Source organism: Phascolarctos cinereus, unplaced genomic scaffold, assembly GCF_003287225.1.
Source record: "Phascolarctos cinereus isolate Bilbo 61053 unplaced genomic scaffold, phaCin_HiC Scaffold_5;HRSCAF=322, whole genome shotgun sequence".
Lineage (NCBI taxonomy): Eukaryota > Metazoa > Chordata > Mammalia > Diprotodontia > Phascolarctidae > Phascolarctos > Phascolarctos cinereus.
The window spans coordinates 2,932,231-2,954,274 of NW_027555958.1; the positions used below are offsets into that span (position 1 = coordinate 2,932,231).

At 43.9% G+C, this 22,044-nt stretch overlaps 1 protein-coding gene and 1 pseudogene across 5 annotated transcripts in view; both read right to left on the bottom strand.

Annotated features, from left to right (window-relative positions):
* The window catches only part of LOC110198831 (UDP-glucuronosyltransferase 1A1-like), a 148,026-nt gene that overhangs the window by 14,573 nt on the left and 111,409 nt on the right, over positions 1–22,044 (bottom strand). Inside the window, exon 1 of one of the 5 annotated variants that reach the window (XM_020973345.2) lies at positions 10,413–11,332. The exons of the other annotated variants lie outside the window; for them this stretch is intronic. Within the exon in view, the coding sequence (XP_020829004.1) occupies positions 10,413–10,511 (99 nt within the window). The 5' untranslated portion in view covers positions 10,512–11,332. Of the gene's footprint in view, positions 1–10,412; positions 11,333–22,044 lie in introns of those variants that run through there. 5 annotated transcript variants of the gene reach the window in all.
* LOC144457880 (UDP-glucuronosyltransferase 1A1 pseudogene) lies at positions 3,685–4,571 on the bottom strand (annotated as a pseudogene).

Sequence of the window (22,044 nt, forward strand, 5' to 3'; positions counted from 1 at the left end):
AAACACTAAATGCATAATTTAATGATCACAAAGTCATACAATTTGTATTCAACAAAAAAGTGAAGAAATAGTTTAAACATAATTGAAGACTAAATAACATAATTTTAAAGTCAAACCACAAAAGTAGTATTTATTAAGTGCCTATTATGTGTCAGGAACTGTGCTAAAAACTAGAGATACAAAGAAAGACAAACAACAACAGCCCCTATTCTCTCTCTCTCTCTCTCTCTCTCTCTCTCTCTCTCTCTCTCTCTCTCTCTCTCTCTCTCTCTCTCTCTTTCTCAGTGAGGCAATCAGGGTCAAGTGACTTGCCCAGGGTCACACAGCTAGGAAGTGTCAAGTGTCTGAGGCTGGATTTGAACTCAGGTCCTCCTAGCTCCAGGGCCGATGAACACTCTCTATTCTTAAGGAGCTCAGAGTCTAAAGTGCATGTGTGGGGGACAACATGCAAACAACTATATACAGACAAGATATACACAGGATAAATTGAGGGTAGTCTCAGAAGGAAGGCACTTAGATGAAGCATGACTAGTAAAGGCATTTTGCAGACAGTAGAGATGAAGTGGGAGAGAGTTCCAGGCATGGGGGACAATCAGAGAAAATGCACAGAGTCAAGAGATTGCTTGTCAAAGAGACCAGTGTTACTGGACTGCAGAGTACATAGAAGGAGGTAGAGTGTAAGAAGACAGAAAGGTAGGAAGGGGCCAAGTTATGACGAAGTTGAAAAGCCAAGCAGAGGATTTTATATTTGATCTTACAGGCAGTAGGGAGCCTTGGGGGTTTATTGAACAGCGATGGGACTATGATATGTTCATGACTTCACTTTGGTAGCTGAGTGAAGATGAACTGGAATGGGAAGAGACTTGAGGCAGGGAGAACAAACAGCAACTATCGTAATAGTCCAGGTATGAGATGATGACGGCCTTCAGCAAGTGGCATCAGCATCACAAGAGAGAAGGGTGAAGATGAGAGGTGCTTTAAAGGTAAGATTGAGAGGGCTTGAAAACTAATTGGGTATGGAGTGTGAGGGAGTAAGGCATTGAAGATAATAACCAGGTTGCAAATCTGTGTAACCAGGAGGATTGTGGTGCTCTGGATATTAACAGGTAAGTTAGGAATAGGAGAAGGTTTGGGTGGGAAGATAATAAAATAAGTCGTGGACACGCTGAGTTAAAGATGTCTATGGGACATCTGTTTCATCAAAGAAAATGGCAATGATGAGACAGCATATCAAAACTTACGGAGTGCAACTAAAGCAGTTTTGAGGAAAAAATCTATATCTCTAAAATAATTTCATCATTAAAGAGAGAAAGGACAAATCAATGAATTGTTCATGCAATTTTAAAAAACTTGAACAACAAAAATTTCCAATTAAATTGAGTAGAAATTCTGAAAATTAAAGAAGAGATTAATAAAATTGAAAAGACTATTGATTTGATAAAACTACAAATTGATTATTTTTAAAATAATTAATTAATTTTTAGTTTTCAATATGCACTTCTGTAAGATTTTGAGTTTTAAATTTTCTTCCCCTCCCTCTCCTCCTCCCTCCCTCCTCCCCAAGACAACACGCAATCTGATATAGGCTCTACTTATACATTCATATTAAGCATATTAAAATTGATTATTTAAAAAAATAGTAAAATAGATAAACAATTAGCTGACTTGATTAAAAAAAGAAAGGAAAGCCAATTTTTTTCACATCAAAAATGGAAAATGAGAACTTAACAATAATTATAGAAGAAATAGAGGAAACCATCAGGAATTATTTTGCCTAAGTATATGCTAACAAAACTTACAACTTAGTGAAAGTAGATGAATTCTTACAAAAATATAAAATATCCAGATTGATAAAAGAATAGAATATTTAAATCACTCAATGTCAGAAAAAAGAAATTGAATGACATAACTGAACTTCCAGAGGGCAAAAAGTTCTAGAAACAGATGGATTTTTAAAATGAATTTATCGAACATTCAAATAAAAATTAATTTCAGTACAGCATAATTGTTTGAAATAATAAAAAAGAAAGAAACCTTTCCAAATCTCTTTCTACAATGCAAATGTGGTCTTGGCACCTAAACCAGAGACAGGTAAAATTAAGAAAGAAAAGTGTAGACTAATATCCCTAATGAACATTGATGCAAAAAAAAATTAGCAAGTTGGCTACTACAACGTATTAGAAAGATTATACATTATATGTAGGTTTTGATTATACCAGGAAAGTAGTATTCATTCAACATAAGGAATACTATAAATATTAATGAATATTAACCCTATTAATGATATAAATTATAAAACCCATATGATTAGGTAAATAGATTCTGAAAGGACTTTTGATAAAATCCAACATTCATTTCCAGTAAAAACCTCTACAAATTATAGGAATAAATGAACTTTTTCTTAATATTGTGAATAGTATTTAGCTAAATGAAAAAGCAAACATTGTGTAATGGAGAAAAGTTGGAATCCTTTCCTAGAAAAATAGCAGTGTAACAAGGATACCCATTATCATTATTGCTATTTACCGTAGTGGTAGAAATCTTAGATGTATCAATAAGACCAGAAAAGGAAATTGGAGGAATTAGCTTGGGCAAAGAGGAAAGAAAATGATCACTTTTATAGATGATATGCTGATGCACTTAGAGAACCCTATAAAGTCAACTAAAAATTAATTGAAATAATTAGTAATATCAGTAAGGTTTTGAGCATATAAAATTAATCCATGTAAATCATTATTCATACTATATTAATCAACAAAATCCAGCAGGAACTAAAAAAGAAAAATTCTCTCAAATAACTACAGAAGCTATAAAATATTTGGGAGTGTGTGAATCTAACTATAAAACACTGAAGAAATATAGACCTAAATAACTAGAGAAATAGAGGTTGAGCCAATGTAATAAAATGGCAATACTATCTAAATTAATTTACTTATTCCATGCTTTACCAATCAAACTCCCAAAAGAATATTGTCTACAGTTAGAAAGAATAACAAAATTCACAAGGAGGAATGAAAGGTCAACGAATTGCCTTTGTTCTGCCATTGACCAGTTTTGAGCACGGATCACTGCCCTTCTCTAAGGCTTGGTTGGCTGATGTGTCAAATACCAATAATTGTGCATGGTGACCTGCCAGGACTATTGCAAGAACCAAGGGAGATGATAATTAAGTGTGAGTGCCTTGAAAATGAAAAAGCTGGATACAAGTGTGAGGTGTTATTGCAGAAAATGTGAACAATCAAGCCAATAAAGATACTCAAGGTCAGACTGGCCTATGCCATGCTATGCTGGCATAAAGCAGCACATTCAGGGCATCTCTTCTTCTGCTTCCATCCCTTTGTACAGTGTGTCATCTGTGCCTAGATTTCTTTCTCTCTTTATCTACACATCTTGGACTGCCTTGCTTACACAGTGGTGAAGACTCAGCTGAAATTCTACCTCATTGGATTCCCCCAGTTCATTCTTAGGGCCACTCATCATCCCCACACTGAAAATTATACTGTATTTCTTTATTTCCCTCTAAGTATCCTGTATTTACTTCTCTGTGAATATGCTATATCTACTGAGAAGGCTATAAACTTCTTGAGGTCAGGGCTCTCTCATTTTTGTATTGGTATCTTGAGTGCCCCATAAAGTACTGGGTTTGTAGTTGGCACTGGAAAAGTACTTGACTGATTGAGAAGCTCAAAAGAAAAGGAGTCTGTTTGCTCCAATACCTACCTGAGACAATGGCTTTTTATGACCACAGTTTATGCCCCCAGTGAAAACCATGTTGGGCATGACTGGCTTGGGATACTCTTTCACAAAGTTGCTTTTCAGCAGCCAAATCGATGCATAGCTCAGAAGGTCCACAATGGTCACCTCTCCGTTAAGGAGTTCAAAAGCAAGATGCTCATATGGAGAATAGACAAAGTCACAGAGAAAGACCTGGGCCACAGTAAGCAACACGTTTTTCACATGCTGCCTAAAAGTCATCTGATCTGTGTTGCTTGAGAAGCTTCTTGGGATATGAGGAAGGGTTGGGGCATCTAGTGCTGACCGAGTCAAGACTACATGGCATTCCGGGCCCAAAGTAGGCAGCAGGCAGAGAGAGGTACTTGGCTGTGATTGGGCCACAGGGAAGGGAATGGATTAGTGAAGGCGGCATCAAAGCCCATGTCTTCAAGGCTGATCATTAGCTCCTTATTGTAGACCAAGTGGGAATAGGCAGTAAAAAGCAAGTCAGAGCTATTTTTCATCCTATCCATTGCTCTAGAAAAAGACTCCCAGACTGTTAACTTCTGGAAGGGATCGTGTTTAATCCATTGAAAGCTGGCCTCCAGATCCTCCTTCTGGAAGGGCACTGGATACCGTCTGAGGTCATACAATGTGGCTTCTTGGATAAGAGCCATCACTTGAGGGGAAATCACCACAATTTCGCGTCCTCTGAGCCGTAGCTCCTGAAGAGCCCCGTGCATACTGAGCCAGTGGCTACCGTCCACTGGAATCACCAGCAACTTTCCCCCCTCTGCCAACCCCAAGCAGGACACCCAAAGAAAGAGTCCTAGAACACTGGAATAGTGAGCAGTCATCTCTCCTGCCGTCAGCCTGCTGCAAGCTGCTTCTCTTTAGACCAGAGAGCTTTGGTCTTTAATTCTTTATCTTTTTACTTCCAAATGCTCTGTATGAGAAGTTAGTATTTAGCCGAGCCCCAGGATCGCCCTTACTGACAAAGGGTAAACTGCAAAGAACAAGGCATTTGCTTTTATAAGCTAAAGCAGTGGGAAGTCTAAGGACTCTCCCGTGCCAAGCTAGCCAAATGTGGTGGGCACGCTGCGCCATGGCTTTCCACCGCCAGACTACCATAGAGTCTGTCAATGTATGATCTCATCCACGTAGATATTCTTCCCCAATAACAGAGATCACAACACATGCCCAGCTTCTCATTGCAAACTCTTCTTGCCTTTTGGGGAGGTTGCCTAACATTCTGTGAAAATCTGGGTAGCCTCTGGCTGCTCATGCAGTGTCAGCTCATCTGTGTCAGAACCAAGATTAAGGGGGTGGCTGGTAGTAGCCCTTTATTCTAGGTCAGGTGTAAGAAACCCAGGACAACCAAGGCGTCAGATCCAAAGAGCAAAGAACGTATTGTAGCCTCCTCTGACCACAGGGACCTTCCATGGAGGTCGTCTAGCCCCACTCCTCTACATTGCACAGGAGACAGCCGGGAGACGAAGCGATGAGCCCAGTGATGCCCAGCTAAGCAGCGGAGGCAAGATTTGGATCCAGTTCCTCTGGCGCCAAAGCCAGCACGCCTTCCACTGGGCAACGCTGCCTCTCTGTTTGACTGAATGAAACCTCCCAAGTGAATGTTCTGATCTGGGAGACAGCAGGACCTTGGTTTGAATTCTATCTCAGGCATTTCAAGCTTGGTGACCCTGGGCAAGTCACTTAGCCTCTAAGTCCCCTGAGAAAGCCTTAGGGCTGATCTTCTAAGTCACCGATGGTGCTGTGGCCTCTATCAGTGGAGAATGATTCCACACACAGAGCCCTCTAGCTGACGGAATGATAGATTCTGCCCCTGTCCCCCAGCAGTCTGTGCTTGATGCCAGTTCTGAAAGGTTTTCTCTCAAACCCATCAGAATCAAGCATCCTGACTCGATAGAATCTGTCTTGTGCTGGAGCCCTCTCTTCAAGGGTCAGAAACACATTGGTCATAATGTGTAATTTACCCAAAGAGCACATGACCCAGTAAGTTAGTGATTTTCCTGCTCTGGGCTTCAAACACTTTTCTATGTAGAGAGTTCCCCTCTCGCCTGCCCCTTATCTCAAAGAGCCTAAGGAGAACACGTGGGCCACAATCTCTGAAATCTGCACAGCTGCACGTCCAGGTGAATGTTAGAGCTACTGCCTTTGGGGCTTCAGGCTCCTGATGTGTCAAAGACAGCAGGACCAGCTGGCCTTTCTGACCCATTCTGGCCCTTGTGCACAATGATGTTAAGTCAATGCGGAAGCAGTCTTTTCTAATCCCCCCAGTTCCGATCTGTCCATGCCCTTATTGTGCGGATGGGTGGAAGCATTCTCCCCCACCCTTTTCATATCACACATGCTTATCAATCTTCCTCATTGAATATAAGCTCCTTGAGGGCAGGAAATCATTCCCTTTTTTCTTTACAAACCCAGCACCTTGCAAAGATCCTGGTGTGGAATAAGCACAGTATCAAAGCTTGGTGCTGGAGCTAGTTGGATGGAGATGAGAGTCTTTGAGGACAGGGCCCGTTTTGGTTTTGTCTTTGTATTCCCACATAAAGCACAGTAGCTGGCACATGGTAGGTGCTTTGTAGATCTGTACGCAGCTTTTAAATACTGACTTACGCATATCTGACGCCCCTCCCCCGCAAGAATTCCATCTCACCCAGAGCAGGGACTGTTTGCTTTTCTTTGTATCCCCTGGACTTAGCCAATGCCTGGTTTACAACAGGAGCATAAGAAATGATTACCGATTGGTTGACTTGAATGGAGCGGTCTGTGCTTCTGAACGGAAATATTTCTGAGTTGGTGATGCTCCCTGGGGATTGGGAAGGGGAGAGGGGCTACAATACCCTAACCAAATACCATCCTACAGCCCTCCTGATACACGGCAAATACAGCGAAAAGTGCCATAGGATGAAAACAATAGCCAATACCTTTGTCCCTGGAGAGAACTTTGGACACTTCTGATGCTTTCTCCGGAACAAGCTTATTCAAGAATCCCATGTGAAAATCCAGAACACGTGGCTCAGAAGTGAAAGAGAAGACGTTTTGTCTTTGATGTTGAATGTCAAGAAGGTTCATGTGCTGGTGGCATGGGGCACACGTGGCACACACACAAACCCTGCACTCAGATGACCCTCCAGCATCTGTGGCCTTTCCCATGGTTCAGGAATGTCACCTAATGGGCCTTCAGAAGTAGATGGAAGAATCATGAAGGGTATTTGCTAGGAAATGCTGTTTGGAAAATGGTTATTCAACAAGTCAAGAGACGAGCCCCTGTGAATGATGACCCAGCATGTCCCTTTCTGAATGAAGGGGATTCTGCACCCATTTTCATGAGTCAAGGAGCCCAGCGCAGCTGTCTTCAGTGGATGGCCACCCTGCCCCTCAGCCTGATGGAATAGCTCAGAGCACAGTCTTCATCACTATTGCCAGGGGAGGTCTCTTGTTAGAACCTTGATTTTCCTGGCATCCCTCAGGTCTCAGTTCACACTTCGCCTGCTTCTGGGGTCTTTCCTCTGCTGTCCAGCTACAAATTCTTCCTCTCTCCCAGTACCTTCCATCAACTGCATACATCTTGAATGTGTCTGATATCTCTTCTCCGATTAGAGTGTCTGTTCCAAAGGTCATGAGTCATTTTTGCCTCACTATGCATACCAGAGCCCAGAACAATGCCTGGCATGTAGGAAGCAGTCAATAATGACCTGTCACTTAAGGCCTCAGTGCCCAAAACAGTTATCTGAGGGTAAGAGTGAAGGAGGAATTGCCAAGTTTTTAGGTGGAATTCCCTAAGAAATCTGGAGTACTGACTATGAAAAAAAGAAACCTTTCCTCGGGGTCATGGAATGATAAGAAGTTTATTGGTTAACCATTTCCCTCTGGCCATGAGATGGCCTCTGCTATACCCAGTCTCATCCAGCCAGTGGCTGGGTGTGGCACACCTGGACTGGAGGGCTGGACCTGGGTCAGGAGCACAAGGTAGGACAATTACTAGGTTGGGCAGATCTTTTCACCTATCTCAGCCTGTTCCCTCTTGTGCAAATGGAGATAATTATCACACCCACCTCACTTGGTGTTGTGAGGAGCCAAGGAGACAGTGTGTATAAAGGGCTTTGGGGTGTGAGCTTTTATTATTGTCATAGTTGTTCTCTCACCTCACCTGGTGAAGAAGTATGCCAGCGTGATGGAGATTTGAGAATGGTGGATGTGAAGGCAGCACCAAGGGAAGGACCTGCACTAGCAGGTTGAGTGGATGTTGTTACATAAAACCAAAACCAGATCCTACCCTCTAAGCACACAAAGGAGATTGGGGTCCTTAATTTTAAAATAAAAATGACACTCTCTTCCCAAGTGTAAGCTTGGATAAACCCAGAGAGCAACTGACCAACTGTCCATGTGACTTAAGGTCATAGGCCTTCAGAGATGGGTGACGCTTAATGGGAGGTCTTTGAGTCATACGGCCTTATTTCACAGAAGAAGAAATGGAGGCACTAGTGTGGGGGTGACTTAGTGTCAGAGTGATGACTCACACCCAAGCTGTGCTCTTGGTTATACCCAATGGGCTCCATCCCTGGCTGCAGACTCCTCTGAGCCTTGCGGCCTGTGCCCAGAGGAGCTGGATCGGTGTGACTGATTCTGCTCCATGTAGCTCAGATCTGGTTAAAAATGTACTTCCTGGGATTAGGAAAATCTTTTCAACTGTGCTAAATGCTGGATATACAAAGAGGGCCAAAAGACAGTCCTTGCCCTCATTAAGCTTGCAATATAATGGGGTAGACATACGTAACGAACTACGCAGAAATGAGACAGGATACATTGGAAATAATCAGCAGATGGAAGGGAGTAGAATTCAGGAGTATTGGAAAAGAATTTCTGCATAAGGTGGGATTTAGTTTAGCTAAGACCTGAAAGAAATCACAGAATCCATGAGGCAAAGCTGAGGGAGGGAGGGCACTCCGGGCATGGGGCGAGTCAGTGAAGAGGAAGGCAAGAGACAGGGCACCTTGTTGGATGAAGAAGACAGGCTGGTGTCTCTGGGTTGAAGAGGGCATGGGAGAAGGGTGTAAGATGTAAGAAGGCTGGAAGGGTGAGGGAGGAAACAGGTGAGAAAGGATTTTGAAGACCAGAAGATTTCTATTTGATCCTGGAATAGGGAGCCACTGCACATTACAGTATGAGGGGGTGGTGGTGGATGTGTTGGTGTTGATATGGTCCCACCTGTCCTTAAGTGAGATTAGCTTGACAACTGAGAAAAGGATGGATTGGAATGGGTAGACACTTGTGGTAAGGAGTCCAACCATTAGGCTATGGCAATAGTCCAGGGTGAGGACAGGTGAGGAGGCCCTGCCCCAGGATGGTGGCAATGTGAGAGGAGTGAAGAAGAGGAGAGATACTACTAAGGTGATATAGGAGGAGGAACATTACAAAGACAAAATTAACATTTCTTGTCATAAGCCATATTGAATAATTGTGTGGGATGGAAAGAGAGTGAGCAAAGATAACACCTTAGTTTGGAGCCTGGGGACTGGGAGGGATGGTAGTGCCCTTGAGTGTAACAGGAAAGTTAGGAGGAGAGAATACTTTGGAGGGACAGACGGGGCATTCAGTTTGGGACATGTTGCATTTAGGACATGTGTAAGACATCCAGTTTGATATGCCCAACAGGCAGTTAGGGATGTGAGACTAGAGGTCAGAAGAGAGGTTAAGGCTGGATAATATGAGAATCACCAGCATAGTGATAATATTTGGAACCTTGGGAAATGATGAGATCATGAAGTGAAAGAGGAGAAAAGAGTTCCAGACAGTCTCAAGGGACACTCATGGTAAGTGAGTATGATGTGGACAATGACCCAGGAAAGGAGACTGAGAAGGAGCATTCAGGTACAGAGGAGAACCAGGAAGGCAGGGGTGACAAAAACCTAGAGAGAGCAGGAAGGAGGAGAAGGTGACTGATGAAATCAAAGACTGCATAGAGTTGAAGAAGGATGAGGATTGAGAAAAGGCCAAAGGATTTGGGCATTATGAGTTCATTGGTAACTTTGGGGAGGGTGGTGTGGGTTGAAAGGTGCAGTGAAAAAACAGACTGCATTGCTAAGAAAAGAGGGAGTGGAAAGGAAGTGCAGACACATGTTGTGGATGACCTTCTGAAGGAGTTTAGCCCCTTAAAACCCCAAGAAATGTAGGATAATTGTCCACAAGGATAGACAGATCCAATGAGGATATTTTGAAGAAGAGCAATGATGGGCGTATTTGTAGGCAGTAGTGAAATAGCTAACAGCCAGAGAGCAGCTGCAGGAGACAGGATGGAAAGGGATCACTTGTGCAGGGAGAAGGGTCTGACTTGGCAAAGTAAACTCACTTGCCTAAATTCACACAGCTAGACAGTAGCAGATCCCAGACTAGACTCGGCTCTCCTGATTTCATATCACACAAAAGACTTGGGTAGTAAAATCAATGAAAAAAGAAAGAAATCACTGCAAGAAGCCGTTTGGAGGTAAACTATTCCCATCTCAAGCATGACTTCTAATTTGTGTCTATAGAGGTTGTAATGATTTTCTGGGACCACCCTGGATCATCTTACCTTTGAGGACTCATTAAGTATGCAGTATTGTTTTCTTTTAAAAAGAAGATACTTGATTTAGCCTAGTGACACCTGCAAAATTGTTAATGTACCACATACCAACCTGAGAGAGCTGCTGGGCACTGGCACAGTTGATGCCCCCAATGAAGATCATGTTTGGCATGATTGGTTTAGGGTAATCCATCACAAAGTCTGTCCTCATAAGCCACACAGATCCGTGGCTCAGGACATTCACCACACTCGTGTCTCTCTTAAGGAGTTCTGAAGCCAGCCTTGTAAAAGGTGAATATAGAATATGGCACACTGTTATGTGGCAAAGAGTACACAATGTTCTTTACTCGCTGTAGGAATGTCATCCGGTCCGTGTTTTCTGTGGCCAATCTGGGGACATAGGAAGATGGGTCAGGGCACTGAGTGCTTTCAGCATCTAAACCGCAGGGGACTCCTCGCAAGAAATAAACAGCTGGAATGGACAGATACTGCGCCACCAGGGCTCCACAGGGAATAACAGGATCAGTTAAAACAGCATCATAGTGGACGTCTCCCAGGGACTTCATCAGTTCCTTGTTATAGACTAAGTCTGTACAAAAGCTAAGTACATGTCAGTGGCATTCTTCAAGATTGTAATCATATCAAGAAATCTCTTCAAGAAAGGTTCTGGGTCAAAGACCTTCTGGGAATTATTGTACATCATCTCCTGGAAAAGATCTTTGCTGAAAGTGACTGGAAAGGTCCTCAAAGTATAGTACTGTCCTTCCCTGATGTGCATGGACAGCTCTGGTGCCAGGACAACACTTTCATGGCCTCTCAGAGTGAGCTGCTGGACCACTTCACGCATGCTGAGCCAGTGGCTGCCATCCATGGGAATCACCAGCAGCTTTCCCCCTTTGACAAAGCCCAGGCAAGCAGCACTGAAAGCCAGTGCCACCAGAACCCAGGACCAAGGTTGGAACCCTGTGGCCATCTCTGCAAATTCCAAAAGCCCTGAGAGTGAGCACTTTCTGGGAAGCCTGCTCTGTTCTCTGTCTTGATAACTCTGTGTCTTATCTTTGCCTAGTCATGGAAGCAATAAATTTAATGAAGGAAAAGGCAATTGGAAGAGAGACTGAACTTTTGATTCTTCACTTATATGATTAACTTCCTTAGATTAATCATTAAAAGAAATTGCTGTCTTTACCTCTCCATCGATTTCTCTTCCTCTGGATCAACAACATACTCAGAGCAAAACCATCGTGACAACATGTGTATGTCATGATTGCAGTGTCCCACATTTGAAGGTAGAAGGACATTTTGAAGTCATTCCCTCCAATCCCCTCATTTTACAGAAGAGAAAACTGAGGTCAAGAGAATGGAAAGGACATGCCCAGGAAGTTGGCTTCCCTATCTCATTGCTAGCTTTCTTCTCTTCCCTTATCTGCCTATTGTCCATTAATGAGCGGTCTGCACCAGATGGAATTTGCTCCCTGCTGACTTCTTACTTACTCCCTTATGAGGTGCTTTCTGTTCCCATCTGACCTGACTTCTCTGCCACACTGGACACTGGTGTCCCCTCCTTCTTCCTTGAATTTCTCCTATTTTCTGCACTGCTCTGATTCTCCTTCTTTCCCTCTCACTTCCTCTTTGGCTTTCTGTTTGAATTTCATTCTTGGAATACCCCAAGACCTCTTGAGCCATCCAATGTTCAGTTGTAAGGTCCTAAGGGAAGGGATCCCCTCTCATTCCTCAGAAGTCTGTGTAACCTGCTCTCCTAAGTCTACAGTGTGGGTCAGATCATACCTGCTTATGTATCATAAAGAGAAGATGATGTGGTCATAGGACCCCAGTGTCTCCTACCCTTCCTGTCTCCTCACAATTACATTTTGGCCTTTCTGTCAGAAACAGGCCCTGATCTGTAATTCATTGGGTCACAGGAACCCTTGAACCCTCATCTTCCTGACTCCATTGCCACCCCTCTAGCACCTCTGCCACACTGCCTCTCTGTCTTAAATCATTACTCCAGAAGTGTTTGCTGAATTGAACAGGCATTGCAATTGAAACACAAATCAGTCAATTTTCCCCAACTTCCCAGTCCTCTTCACCCAAACCCTTCCATTTCTGGTGATTGATACCCCAGCCTTCCAGTCACCAGGATTTACAACCTTGGATTGGGTATTTCCCCTCCTTCAACCCTAGTATCCCAGTCACTTCCCATGTCTTTTTGAGTATATGTACATATCTTGCATTTTATCTCTTGATTTTTCTCCAATCACAGAGCCTCCATTCTAGTCAAGGCCTTCATCACCTGGCACTGTATCCATTGTGCTGTCCAGCTGTCCTTAATTCTATAGGCTCACAGATTTAGAAATTGAACAGGCCTTAGAAATCACTGAATCCAGACTCATTTTTCAGATGATGAATCTAATGCCTATAAAGTGGGCATTTCTGTCCAGTAAGTGGCTTTCCCAGCATCACACAGAGAGAAAATGTTTAGCCAAAAATGTAGCAAACCGCACTCTCCTTCTCTTATTTCATGTTGCAATAAATTGATATATATGTGATAATAATAAATTGTCTATACTGTAATAATATGTCATAGAATACATTGTTTATGTGTTACTATTTACTGGATGGCTGTTCACACTGCTGCCGCACTGTATCACATTCTCTCTCTCTCTCTCTCTCTCTCTCTCTCTCTCTCTCTTCTCTCTCTCTCTCTTCTCCTCTGTCCACACACACACTGACACACATAGATCTCCACTCTGATGACCCTCTGGTCTCTGTGGCCTTTCTGAAGTCCAGGCACATCACTCAGTGGGACTCCAGAAGTAGAAGGAAGAGCGATGAAGGGAGTTTGCTAGGAAATGCTATTTGGAAAGTGTTTGTTCAACAAGTCCATAAGATGAGCCCTTGGGAAGAATGACTACCATTTCCCTTTCTGAATGAGGAGGATTCCTCATCAATTTTCATGGGTGAAGGAGCCCAGTGCAGCTATCTTCAGTGGATAGCCTCTCTCCCCCCTCAGCCTAATGGAATAGCTCAGAGCACAGGCTTCATCACTGTTGCCAGGGCAGGTCTCTCTGTTAGAACCTTGGTTTTCCTGGCATCCCTCAGGTCTCTGTTCTCACTTGCCTGCTTCAGGAGGCTTTCAGCTTCTTCTCTCTTCCTCCTCTTTCTCTCTCCCATTACCTTCCATCAACTACATATATCTTGAATGTATCTCATTATTTCCACACTGCCTTTTCCCATTAGAGTGTCTCCTTCTAAAGGGTAGGGGTCATTTTTGCCTTGCTGTGTATGCCAGAGCCCAGCATGGTGCCTGGGATGAAGTTCATAATGGCCTTTCACTTAATATATCAGTTCCTGAAACAGTCACCTAAGGCTAAGAGTGAGGGAGGAATTTCCAAATATTTAGGTGGAAGGAGTTCCCACTGCAAAGCAATCTGGAGTACTGATTACAAAAAACAGAAACCTTTCCTCAGGGTCATGGAATGAGAAGAAATTCATTGGTTAATCATTTGCCTCCAGCCATGAGAGGGCTGCCACTAACTCCCAGGTCTTCCAAAGTCTAAGGTGTGTTTCAGATCATAACTGCTTACCTATCATAAAGAGAAGATGATGTGGTCATAGGACCCCAGAGTCTCTGACCCCTCCTGTTTACTCATATTAATAATTTCTGCCTTCTTGGGCAGAAAAAGGCCATGTTGTATAATTCATTGGGTCAGAGGAACACTTGAATCTCCTCTTTCTCACTCCATGGCCACCCCTCTATCATCTCTCTAACACTGCCTCTCTGGCTTAAATCATTACTCCAGAATTTCTTGCTGAATTGAATCGGCATTAAAAATGAAACAAAAATCAGTCAACTTTTCCCCAACTTCCCATATCACCCAAACTCTTCCATTTCTGGTGATGGCCTTCCAGTCACCTGGATCCACAACCTTTACTTGGGTCTTTACTCTCCTTTAACCCCCATCTCCAGTCATTTCTCCTGTCTTATTGAGTCAATGTTCATATCATCTGTCATATCTCGTGTTTTTCTGCACTCACAGAACTTCCAACCTTGTCAAGGCCTTCATAACCGGGAATTCTATCCTGTGTGCTATCTAGCTGTCCTCAGTTGTATAGGCTCATAGACTTAGAAAATGAAGAGACCTTAGAAGTCACTGAGTCCAGGATCATTTTTTGATTTTTTGATGAAACCGATGCCCAGAGAGTAGGCATCTTTATCCAGTAAGTGGCTTTCTAAGCATCGCAGAGTGAGACAATGTTTGAATGTAAGTCTTCCTGACTTCAAGCTCAGTGTTCTACACACCAAACCTAGTTGCCTCTCATCTTTTGTAAAATGAAGCTAGGAACTACCTGGTCTCTGAGGTCCATTTAATCTATAAGCCTCTGACCAAATACTAGAGACTAATCAAGAAGCTTAAGTTTGTGTATACATCTCCCTTATTTGACTAAATAGGAAAATAAACTGCAAAGACATCAGACCCCTTTCCCCATAGCTACACAGTTGGTGAGAATCAGGTCTCTAGATTCCTAAGGACCTGTAAGACTGGAGAACCAGACGCAAAGTGAGCACAAAAAAGCATGGCAAAAAGCCTTTGCAAACAAAAGCACCCAGATATATCCCTCTACCTCAAGCCAACTCTGCAGTTCTGCCTAATTCAGAAAATGTCCAAAAACTTCTAAAGCAATGTTCTTCTCACCACACCCTGGGTCACCAAAAGTTTGGGTACTAAATAAAATGTAGCCAGATTTTCTCTTAGAAACAAGATGCTCTAATTAACCCACTGGGTAGCACCTACAACGCAGGATAAAGTATCACATACCAACCTGAGAGAGTTGCTTTGCAGTGGCACAGTTGATGCCCCCAATGAAGACCACATTTGGCATGATCGGGTTAGGGTAATCCATCACAAAGTCTGTCCTCACAAGCCACACAGACCCATGGCTCAGGACATCTACTATACTCATGTCTCTATGAAGAAGTTGTGAAGTCAGTCTTTCAAATGGTGAATATAACATATGGCACAACATGTTCTGGGACAAAGGGTATAGAATGTTCTTTACCCGCTGTAGGAATGTCATCTGGTCTGTGTTTTCTGTGCCCAATCCAGGGACATAGGAAGATGGGTAAGGGCACTGAGTGCTTTCAGCATCTAAACCACAGGGGAGTCCTCACAAGAAGTAAACAGTTGGGAATGGACAGATACTGTGCTACAATGGCTCCACAGGGGAAAACAGGATCAGTTAAAATGGCATCATAGTGGGCCTCTTCCAGGGACTTCATCAGTTCCTTGTTATAGACTAAGTCTGTACAAAAGCTAAGGTACATGTCAGTGGTATTCTTCAAGATTGTAATCATATCAAGAAATCTCTTCAACAAAGGTTCTGGGTCAAACACCTTCTGGGAATTATTGTGCATCATCTGCTGGAAAAGGTCTTTGGTGAAAGTGACTGGAAGGGTCCTCAAAGTATAGTACTGTCCTTCCCTGATGTGCATGGACAGCTCTGGTGCTAGGAACACAGTTTCATGGCCTCTCAGAGTGAGCTGCTGGACCACTTCACGCATGCTGAGCCAGTGGCTGCCATCCACGGGGATCACCAGCAGCTTCCCCGCTTTGGCAAAGCCCAGGCAAGCAGCACAGAAAGCCAGTGCCACCATAGCCCAGGACCAAGGTCGGAACCCTGTGGCTATCTCTGAAAACTCCAGAAGCCCTGAGAGTGACCAGAATCTGTGAAGCCTGCTCTGTTCCCTGTCTTGATAACTCTGTGTCTTATCTTTGCCTAATCATGGAACCAATAAATTTAATAAAGTAAAGGTAATTTGAAGAGAGACTGAACTTTTGATTATTCACATATGTGATTAACTTCCTTAGGTTAATCATTAAAAGAAATTTCAATATCTCCCTTTCCCTCTACATTGATCTCTCGTCCTGTAGACCAAAAACTTATACTCAGAGCAAAACCATGTTGACAACTTTTGTCTGTTATGGTTACAGCCTCCAAAATCTCAGGGTGGAAGGAGATTTTGAAGTCATCTCCTCCAATCCCCCCTTTTTACAGAAAAGAAAACTGAGGCCAAGAAAAGAGAAGGAACTTGCCCAAGAACTTGGCTGCCCTCTCTCATTGCTAACTGTCTTCTCCTCCCTTATCTGCCCATTTTCCATTAATGAATGGTCTGCACCAGATTGAATTTCCTCCCTGCTGACTTCTTATTTATTCCCTTATGATGTTGTTTCTGTTCCCATCTGACTAGACTTCTCTGCTGCACTGGACACTGGTGTCCCCTCCTTCTTCCTTGAATTTCTGTCTCCCAATTTCTGCACTGCTCTGATTCCCCTCCTTTCTCTCTAGCTTCCTCTTTGGCTTTCTGTCTGAGTCTCATTCGTGGAAGACCCCAAGGCCTCTTGAGCCATCTGATATTCAGTTGTAAGGTGCTAACGAAGGGGATCCCCTCTACTTCCTCAGAACTTTTTTGGAATAATGACCACCGTATGCCCTTCTGAATGAAGAGGATTCTACACCTGCTTTCATGAGTCAAGAAGCCCAATGCAGCTGTCTTCAGTGGATGGCCTCCCTCCCCCTCAACCTGATGGAATAGCTCAGGGCACAGACTTCATCACTGTTGTCAGAATGGGTCTCCCTGTTAGAACCTAGGTTTTCCTGATATCTCTCAGGTGTCAGTTCACACTTCGCTTGCTTCAGGGGGCTTTTCTCTGCTTTCCAGCTACAAATTTTTCCTCTTTCCCAGTACCTTCCATCAACTACATACATCTTGAATTTGTCTCATTATTTGCATATTCTCTTCTGCCATCAGAGTGTCTGTTCCAAAGGTCAGGGGTCATTTTTGCCTCACTGTGTGTACCAGAGCCTAGCACAATGCCTGGCATGTAGGAACCAGTTGACAATGGCCTGTTACTTAAGGCCTCAGTACCCAAACAGTTCTCTGAAGGTACGAGTGAAGGAGGAATTGCCAAGTTTTTAGGTGGAGTTCCCTAAGAAATCTAGAGTACTGACTATGAAAAAAGAAACCTTTCCTCAGGGTCATGGAATGATAAGAAGTTTATTGGCTAATTATTTTCCTCTGGCCATGAGATGGATTCTGCTATCCCTAGTCTCATCCAACCAGTGGCTGGGTGTGGTACACCTGGACTGGAGGGCTGGACCTGGGTCAGGAGCACAAGGTGGGACAATTACTAGGTTGGGCAGATCTTTTCACCTATCTCAGCCTGTTCCCTCTTGTGCAAATGGAGATAATTATCACACCCACCTCACTTGGTGTTGTGAGGAGCCAAGGAGACAGTGTGTATAAAGGGCTTTGGGGTGTGAGCTTTTATTATTGTCATAGTTGTTCTCTCACCTCACCTGGTGAAGAAGTATGCCAGCGTGATGGAGAATTGAGAATGGTGGATGTGAAGGCAGCACCAAGGGAAGGACCTGCACTAACAGGTTGAGTGGATGTTGTTACATAAAACCAAAACCAGATCCTACCCTCTAAGCACACAAAGGAGATTGGGGTCCTTAATTTTAAAATAAAAATGACACTCTCTTCCCAAGTGTAAGCTTGGATAAACCCAGAGAGCAACTGACCAACTGTCCATGTGACTTAAGGTCATAGGCCTTCAGAGATGGGTGACGCTTAATGGGAGGTCTTTGAGTCATACGGCCTTATTTCACAGAAGAAGAAATGGAGGCACTAGTGTGGGGGTGACTTAGTGTCAGAGTGATGACTCACACCCAAGCTGTGCTCTTGGTTATACCCAATGGGCTCCATCCCTGGCTGCAGACTCCTCTGAGCCTTGCAGCCTGTGCCCAGAGGAGCTGGATCGGTGTGACTGATTCTGCTCCATGTAGCTCAGATCTGGTTAAAAATGTACTTCCTGGGATTAGGAAAATCTTTTCAACTGTGCTAAATGCTGGATATACAAAGAGGGCCAAAAGACAGTCCTTGCCCTCATTAAGCTTGCAATATAATGGGGTAGACATACGTAACGAACTACGCAGAAATGAGACAGGATACATTGGAAATAATCAGCAGATGGAAGGGAGTAGAATTCAGGAGTATTGGAAAAGAATTTCTGCATAAGGTGGGATTTAGTTTAGCTAAGACCTGAAAGAAATCACAGAATCCATGAGGCAAAGCTGAGGGAGGGAGGGCACTCTGGGCATGGGGCGAGTCAGTGAAGAGGAAGGCAAGAGACAGGGCACCTTGTTGGATGAAGAAGACAGGCTGGTGTCTCTGGGTTGAAGAGGGCATGGGAGAAGGGTGTAAGATGTAAGAAGGCTGGAAGGGTGAGGGGAGGAAACAGGTGAGAAAGGATTTTGAAGACCAGAAGATTTCTATTTGATCCTGGAATAGGGAGCCACTGCACATTACAGTATGAGGGGGTGGTGGTGGATGTGTTGGTGTTGATATGGTCCCACCTGTCCTTAAGTGAGATTAGCTTGACAACTGAGAAAAGGATGGATTGGAATGGGTAGACACTTGTGGTAAGGAGTCCAACCATTAGGCTATGGCAATAGTCCAGGGGTGAGGACAGGTGAGGAGGCCCTGCCCCAGGATGGTGGCAATGTGAGAGGAGTGAAGAAGAGGAGAGATACTACTAAGGTGATATAGGAGGAGGAACATTACAAAGACAAAATTAACATTTCTTGTCATAAGCCATATTGAATAATTGTGTGGGATGGAAAGAGAGTGAGCAAAGATAACACCTTAGTTTGGAGCCTGGGGACTGGGAGGGATGGTAGTGCCCTTGAGTGTAACAGGAAAGTTAGGAGGAGAGAATACTTTGGAGGGACAGACGGGGCATTCAGTTTGGGACATGTTGCATTTAGGACATGTGTAAGACATCCAGTTTGATATGCCCAACAGGCAGTTAGGGATGTGAGACTAGAGGTCAGAAGAGAGGTTAAGGCTGGATAATATGAGAATCACCAGCATAGTGATAATATTTGGAACCTTGGGAAATGATGAGATCATGAAGTGAAAGAGGAGAAAAGAGTTCCAGACAGTCTCAAGGGACACTCATGGTAAGTGAGTATGATGTGGACAATGACCCAGGAAAGGAGACTGAGAAGGAGCATTCAGGTACAGAGGAGAACCAGGAAGGCAGGGGTGACAAAAACCTAGAGAGAGCAGGAAGGAGGAGAAGGTGACTGATGAAGTCCAAGACTGCATAGGTTGAAGAAGGATGAGGATTGAGAAAAGGCCAAAGCATTTGGGCATTATGAGTTCATCGGTAACTTTGGGGAGGGTGGTGTGGGTTGAAAGGTGCAGTGAAAAAACAGACTGCATTGCTAAGAAAAGAGGGAGTGGAAAGGAAGTGCAGACACATGTTGTGGATGACCTTCTGAAGGAGTTTAGCCCACTAGAAACCCGAGAAATGTAGGATAATTGTCCACAAGGATAGAGAGATCCAATGAGGATATTTTGAAGAAGAGCAAGTGATGGGCGTATTTGTAGGCAGTAGTGAAATAGCCAACAGCCAGAGAGCAGCTGCAGGAGACAGGATGGAAAGGGATCACTTGTGCAGGGAGAAGGGTCTGACTTGGCAAAGTAAACTCACTTGCCTAAATTCACACAGCTAGACAGTAGCAGATCCCAGACTAGACTCGGCTCTCCTGATTTCATATCACACAAAAGACTTGGGTAGTAAAATCAATGAAAAAAGAAAGAAATCACTGCAAGAAGCCGTTTGGAGGTAAACTATTCCCATCTCAAGCATGACTTCTAATTTGTGTCTATAGAGGTTGTAATGATTTTCTGGGACCACCCTGGATCATCTTACCTTTGAGGACTCATTAAGTATGCAGTATTGTTTTCTCTTAAAAAGAAGATACTCGATTTAGCCCACTAGGTGACACCTGCAAAATTGTTAATGTACCACATACCAACCTGAGAGAGCTGCTGGGTGCTTTCACAGTTGATGCCCCCAATGAAGATCATGTTTGGCATGATTGGTTTAGGGTAATCCATCACAAAGTCTGTCCTCATAAGCCACACAGATCCGTGGCTCAGGACATCCACCACACTCGTGTCTCTCTTAAGGAGTTCTGAAGCCAGCCTTGCAAAAGGTGAATATACAATATGGCACAGCACTTTATATGTCAAAGAGTACACAATGTTCTTTACTCGCTGTAGGAATGTCATTCGGTCTGCATTTCCTGTGCCCATTGTGGGGACATAGGAAGATGGGTTAGGGCACTGAGTGCTCTCAGCATCTAAACCGCAGGGGACTCCTCGCAAGAAATAAACAGCTGGAATGGACAGATACTGCGCCAGCAGGGCTCCACAGGGCACAAAAGGATCAGTTAAGACAGCATCATAGTGGACGTCTCCCAGGGACTTCATCAGTTCCTTGTTATAGACTAAATCCTTACAAAAGCTAAGGTACATGTCAGCGGTACTTTTCATAAGTGTAATCATATCAAGAAATCTCTTCAAGAAAGGTTCTGGGTCAAACATCTTCTTGGTAGTATTGTGCATATTCTCCTGGAAAAGATCTTCGCTGAAATTGACTGGAAAGGTCCTCAAAGTATAGTACTGTCCTTCCCTGATGTACAAGGACAGCTCCGGTGCCAGGACGACACTTTCATGGCCTCTCAGAGTGAGCTCCTGGACTACTTCACGCATGCTGAGCCAGTGGCTGCCATCCACAGGGATCACCAGCAACCTCCCCCCTTTGACAAAGCCCAGGCAAGCAGCACTGAAAGCCAGTGCCACCAGAGCCCAGGACCAAGGTTGGAACCCTGTGGCCATCTCTGGAAAGTGCAGAAGCCCTGAGAGTGAGCACTTTCTGGGAAGCCTGCTCTGGTCCATCTTAATAAGTCTGTGCCTTATCTTTGCCTAGTCATGGAAGCCATAAATTTAATGAAGGTAAAGGTAAGTGGAAGAGAGACTGAACTTTTGATTCTCCACTTACATGATGAACTTCCTTAGATTAATCATTAAAAGAAATTGCAGTCTCTCACTCTCCATTGATCTCTCTTCTTCTGGATCAACAACACACTCAGAGCAAAACCATCGTGACAACATGTGTATGTCATGATTGCAGCGTCCCACATTTGAAGGTAGAAGGGCATTTTGAAGTCATCCCCTCCAATCCCCCCATTTTACAGAAGAGAAAACGGAGGCCAAGAGAATGGAAAGGACATGCCTAGGCATTTGACTGCCCACTCTCATTGCTAACTTTTTTCTCCTCCCTTATCTGCCCATTGTCCATTAATGAGTGGTCTGCACCAGATGGAATTTGCTCCCTGCTGACTTCTTACTTACTCCCTTATGAGGTGCTTTCTGTTCCCATCTGACCTGACTTCTCTGCCACACTGGACACTGGTGTCCCCTCCTTCTTCCTTGAATTTCTCCTATTTTCTGCACTGCTCTGATTCTCCTTCTTTCCCTCTCACTTCCTCTTTGGCTTTCTGTCTGAATTTCATTCTTGGAAGACCCCAAGGCATCTTGAGCCATCCAATGTTCAGTTGTAAGGTCCTAAGGGAAGGGATCCCCTCTCCTTCCTCAGAAGTCTCTGTAACCTGCTCTCCTAAGTCTACAGTGTCGGTCAGATCATACTTGCTTATGTATCATAAAGAGAAGATGATGTGGTCATAGCACCCCACTGTCTCCTCCCCTTACTGTCTCCTCATACTAACATTTCTGCCTTCTTGGTCAGAAACAGGCCCTGATTTACAACTCACTGGGTCTGAGGAAGACTTGGCCCTTATCTTCTCACTCTATGGACACCCCTTTATTTATG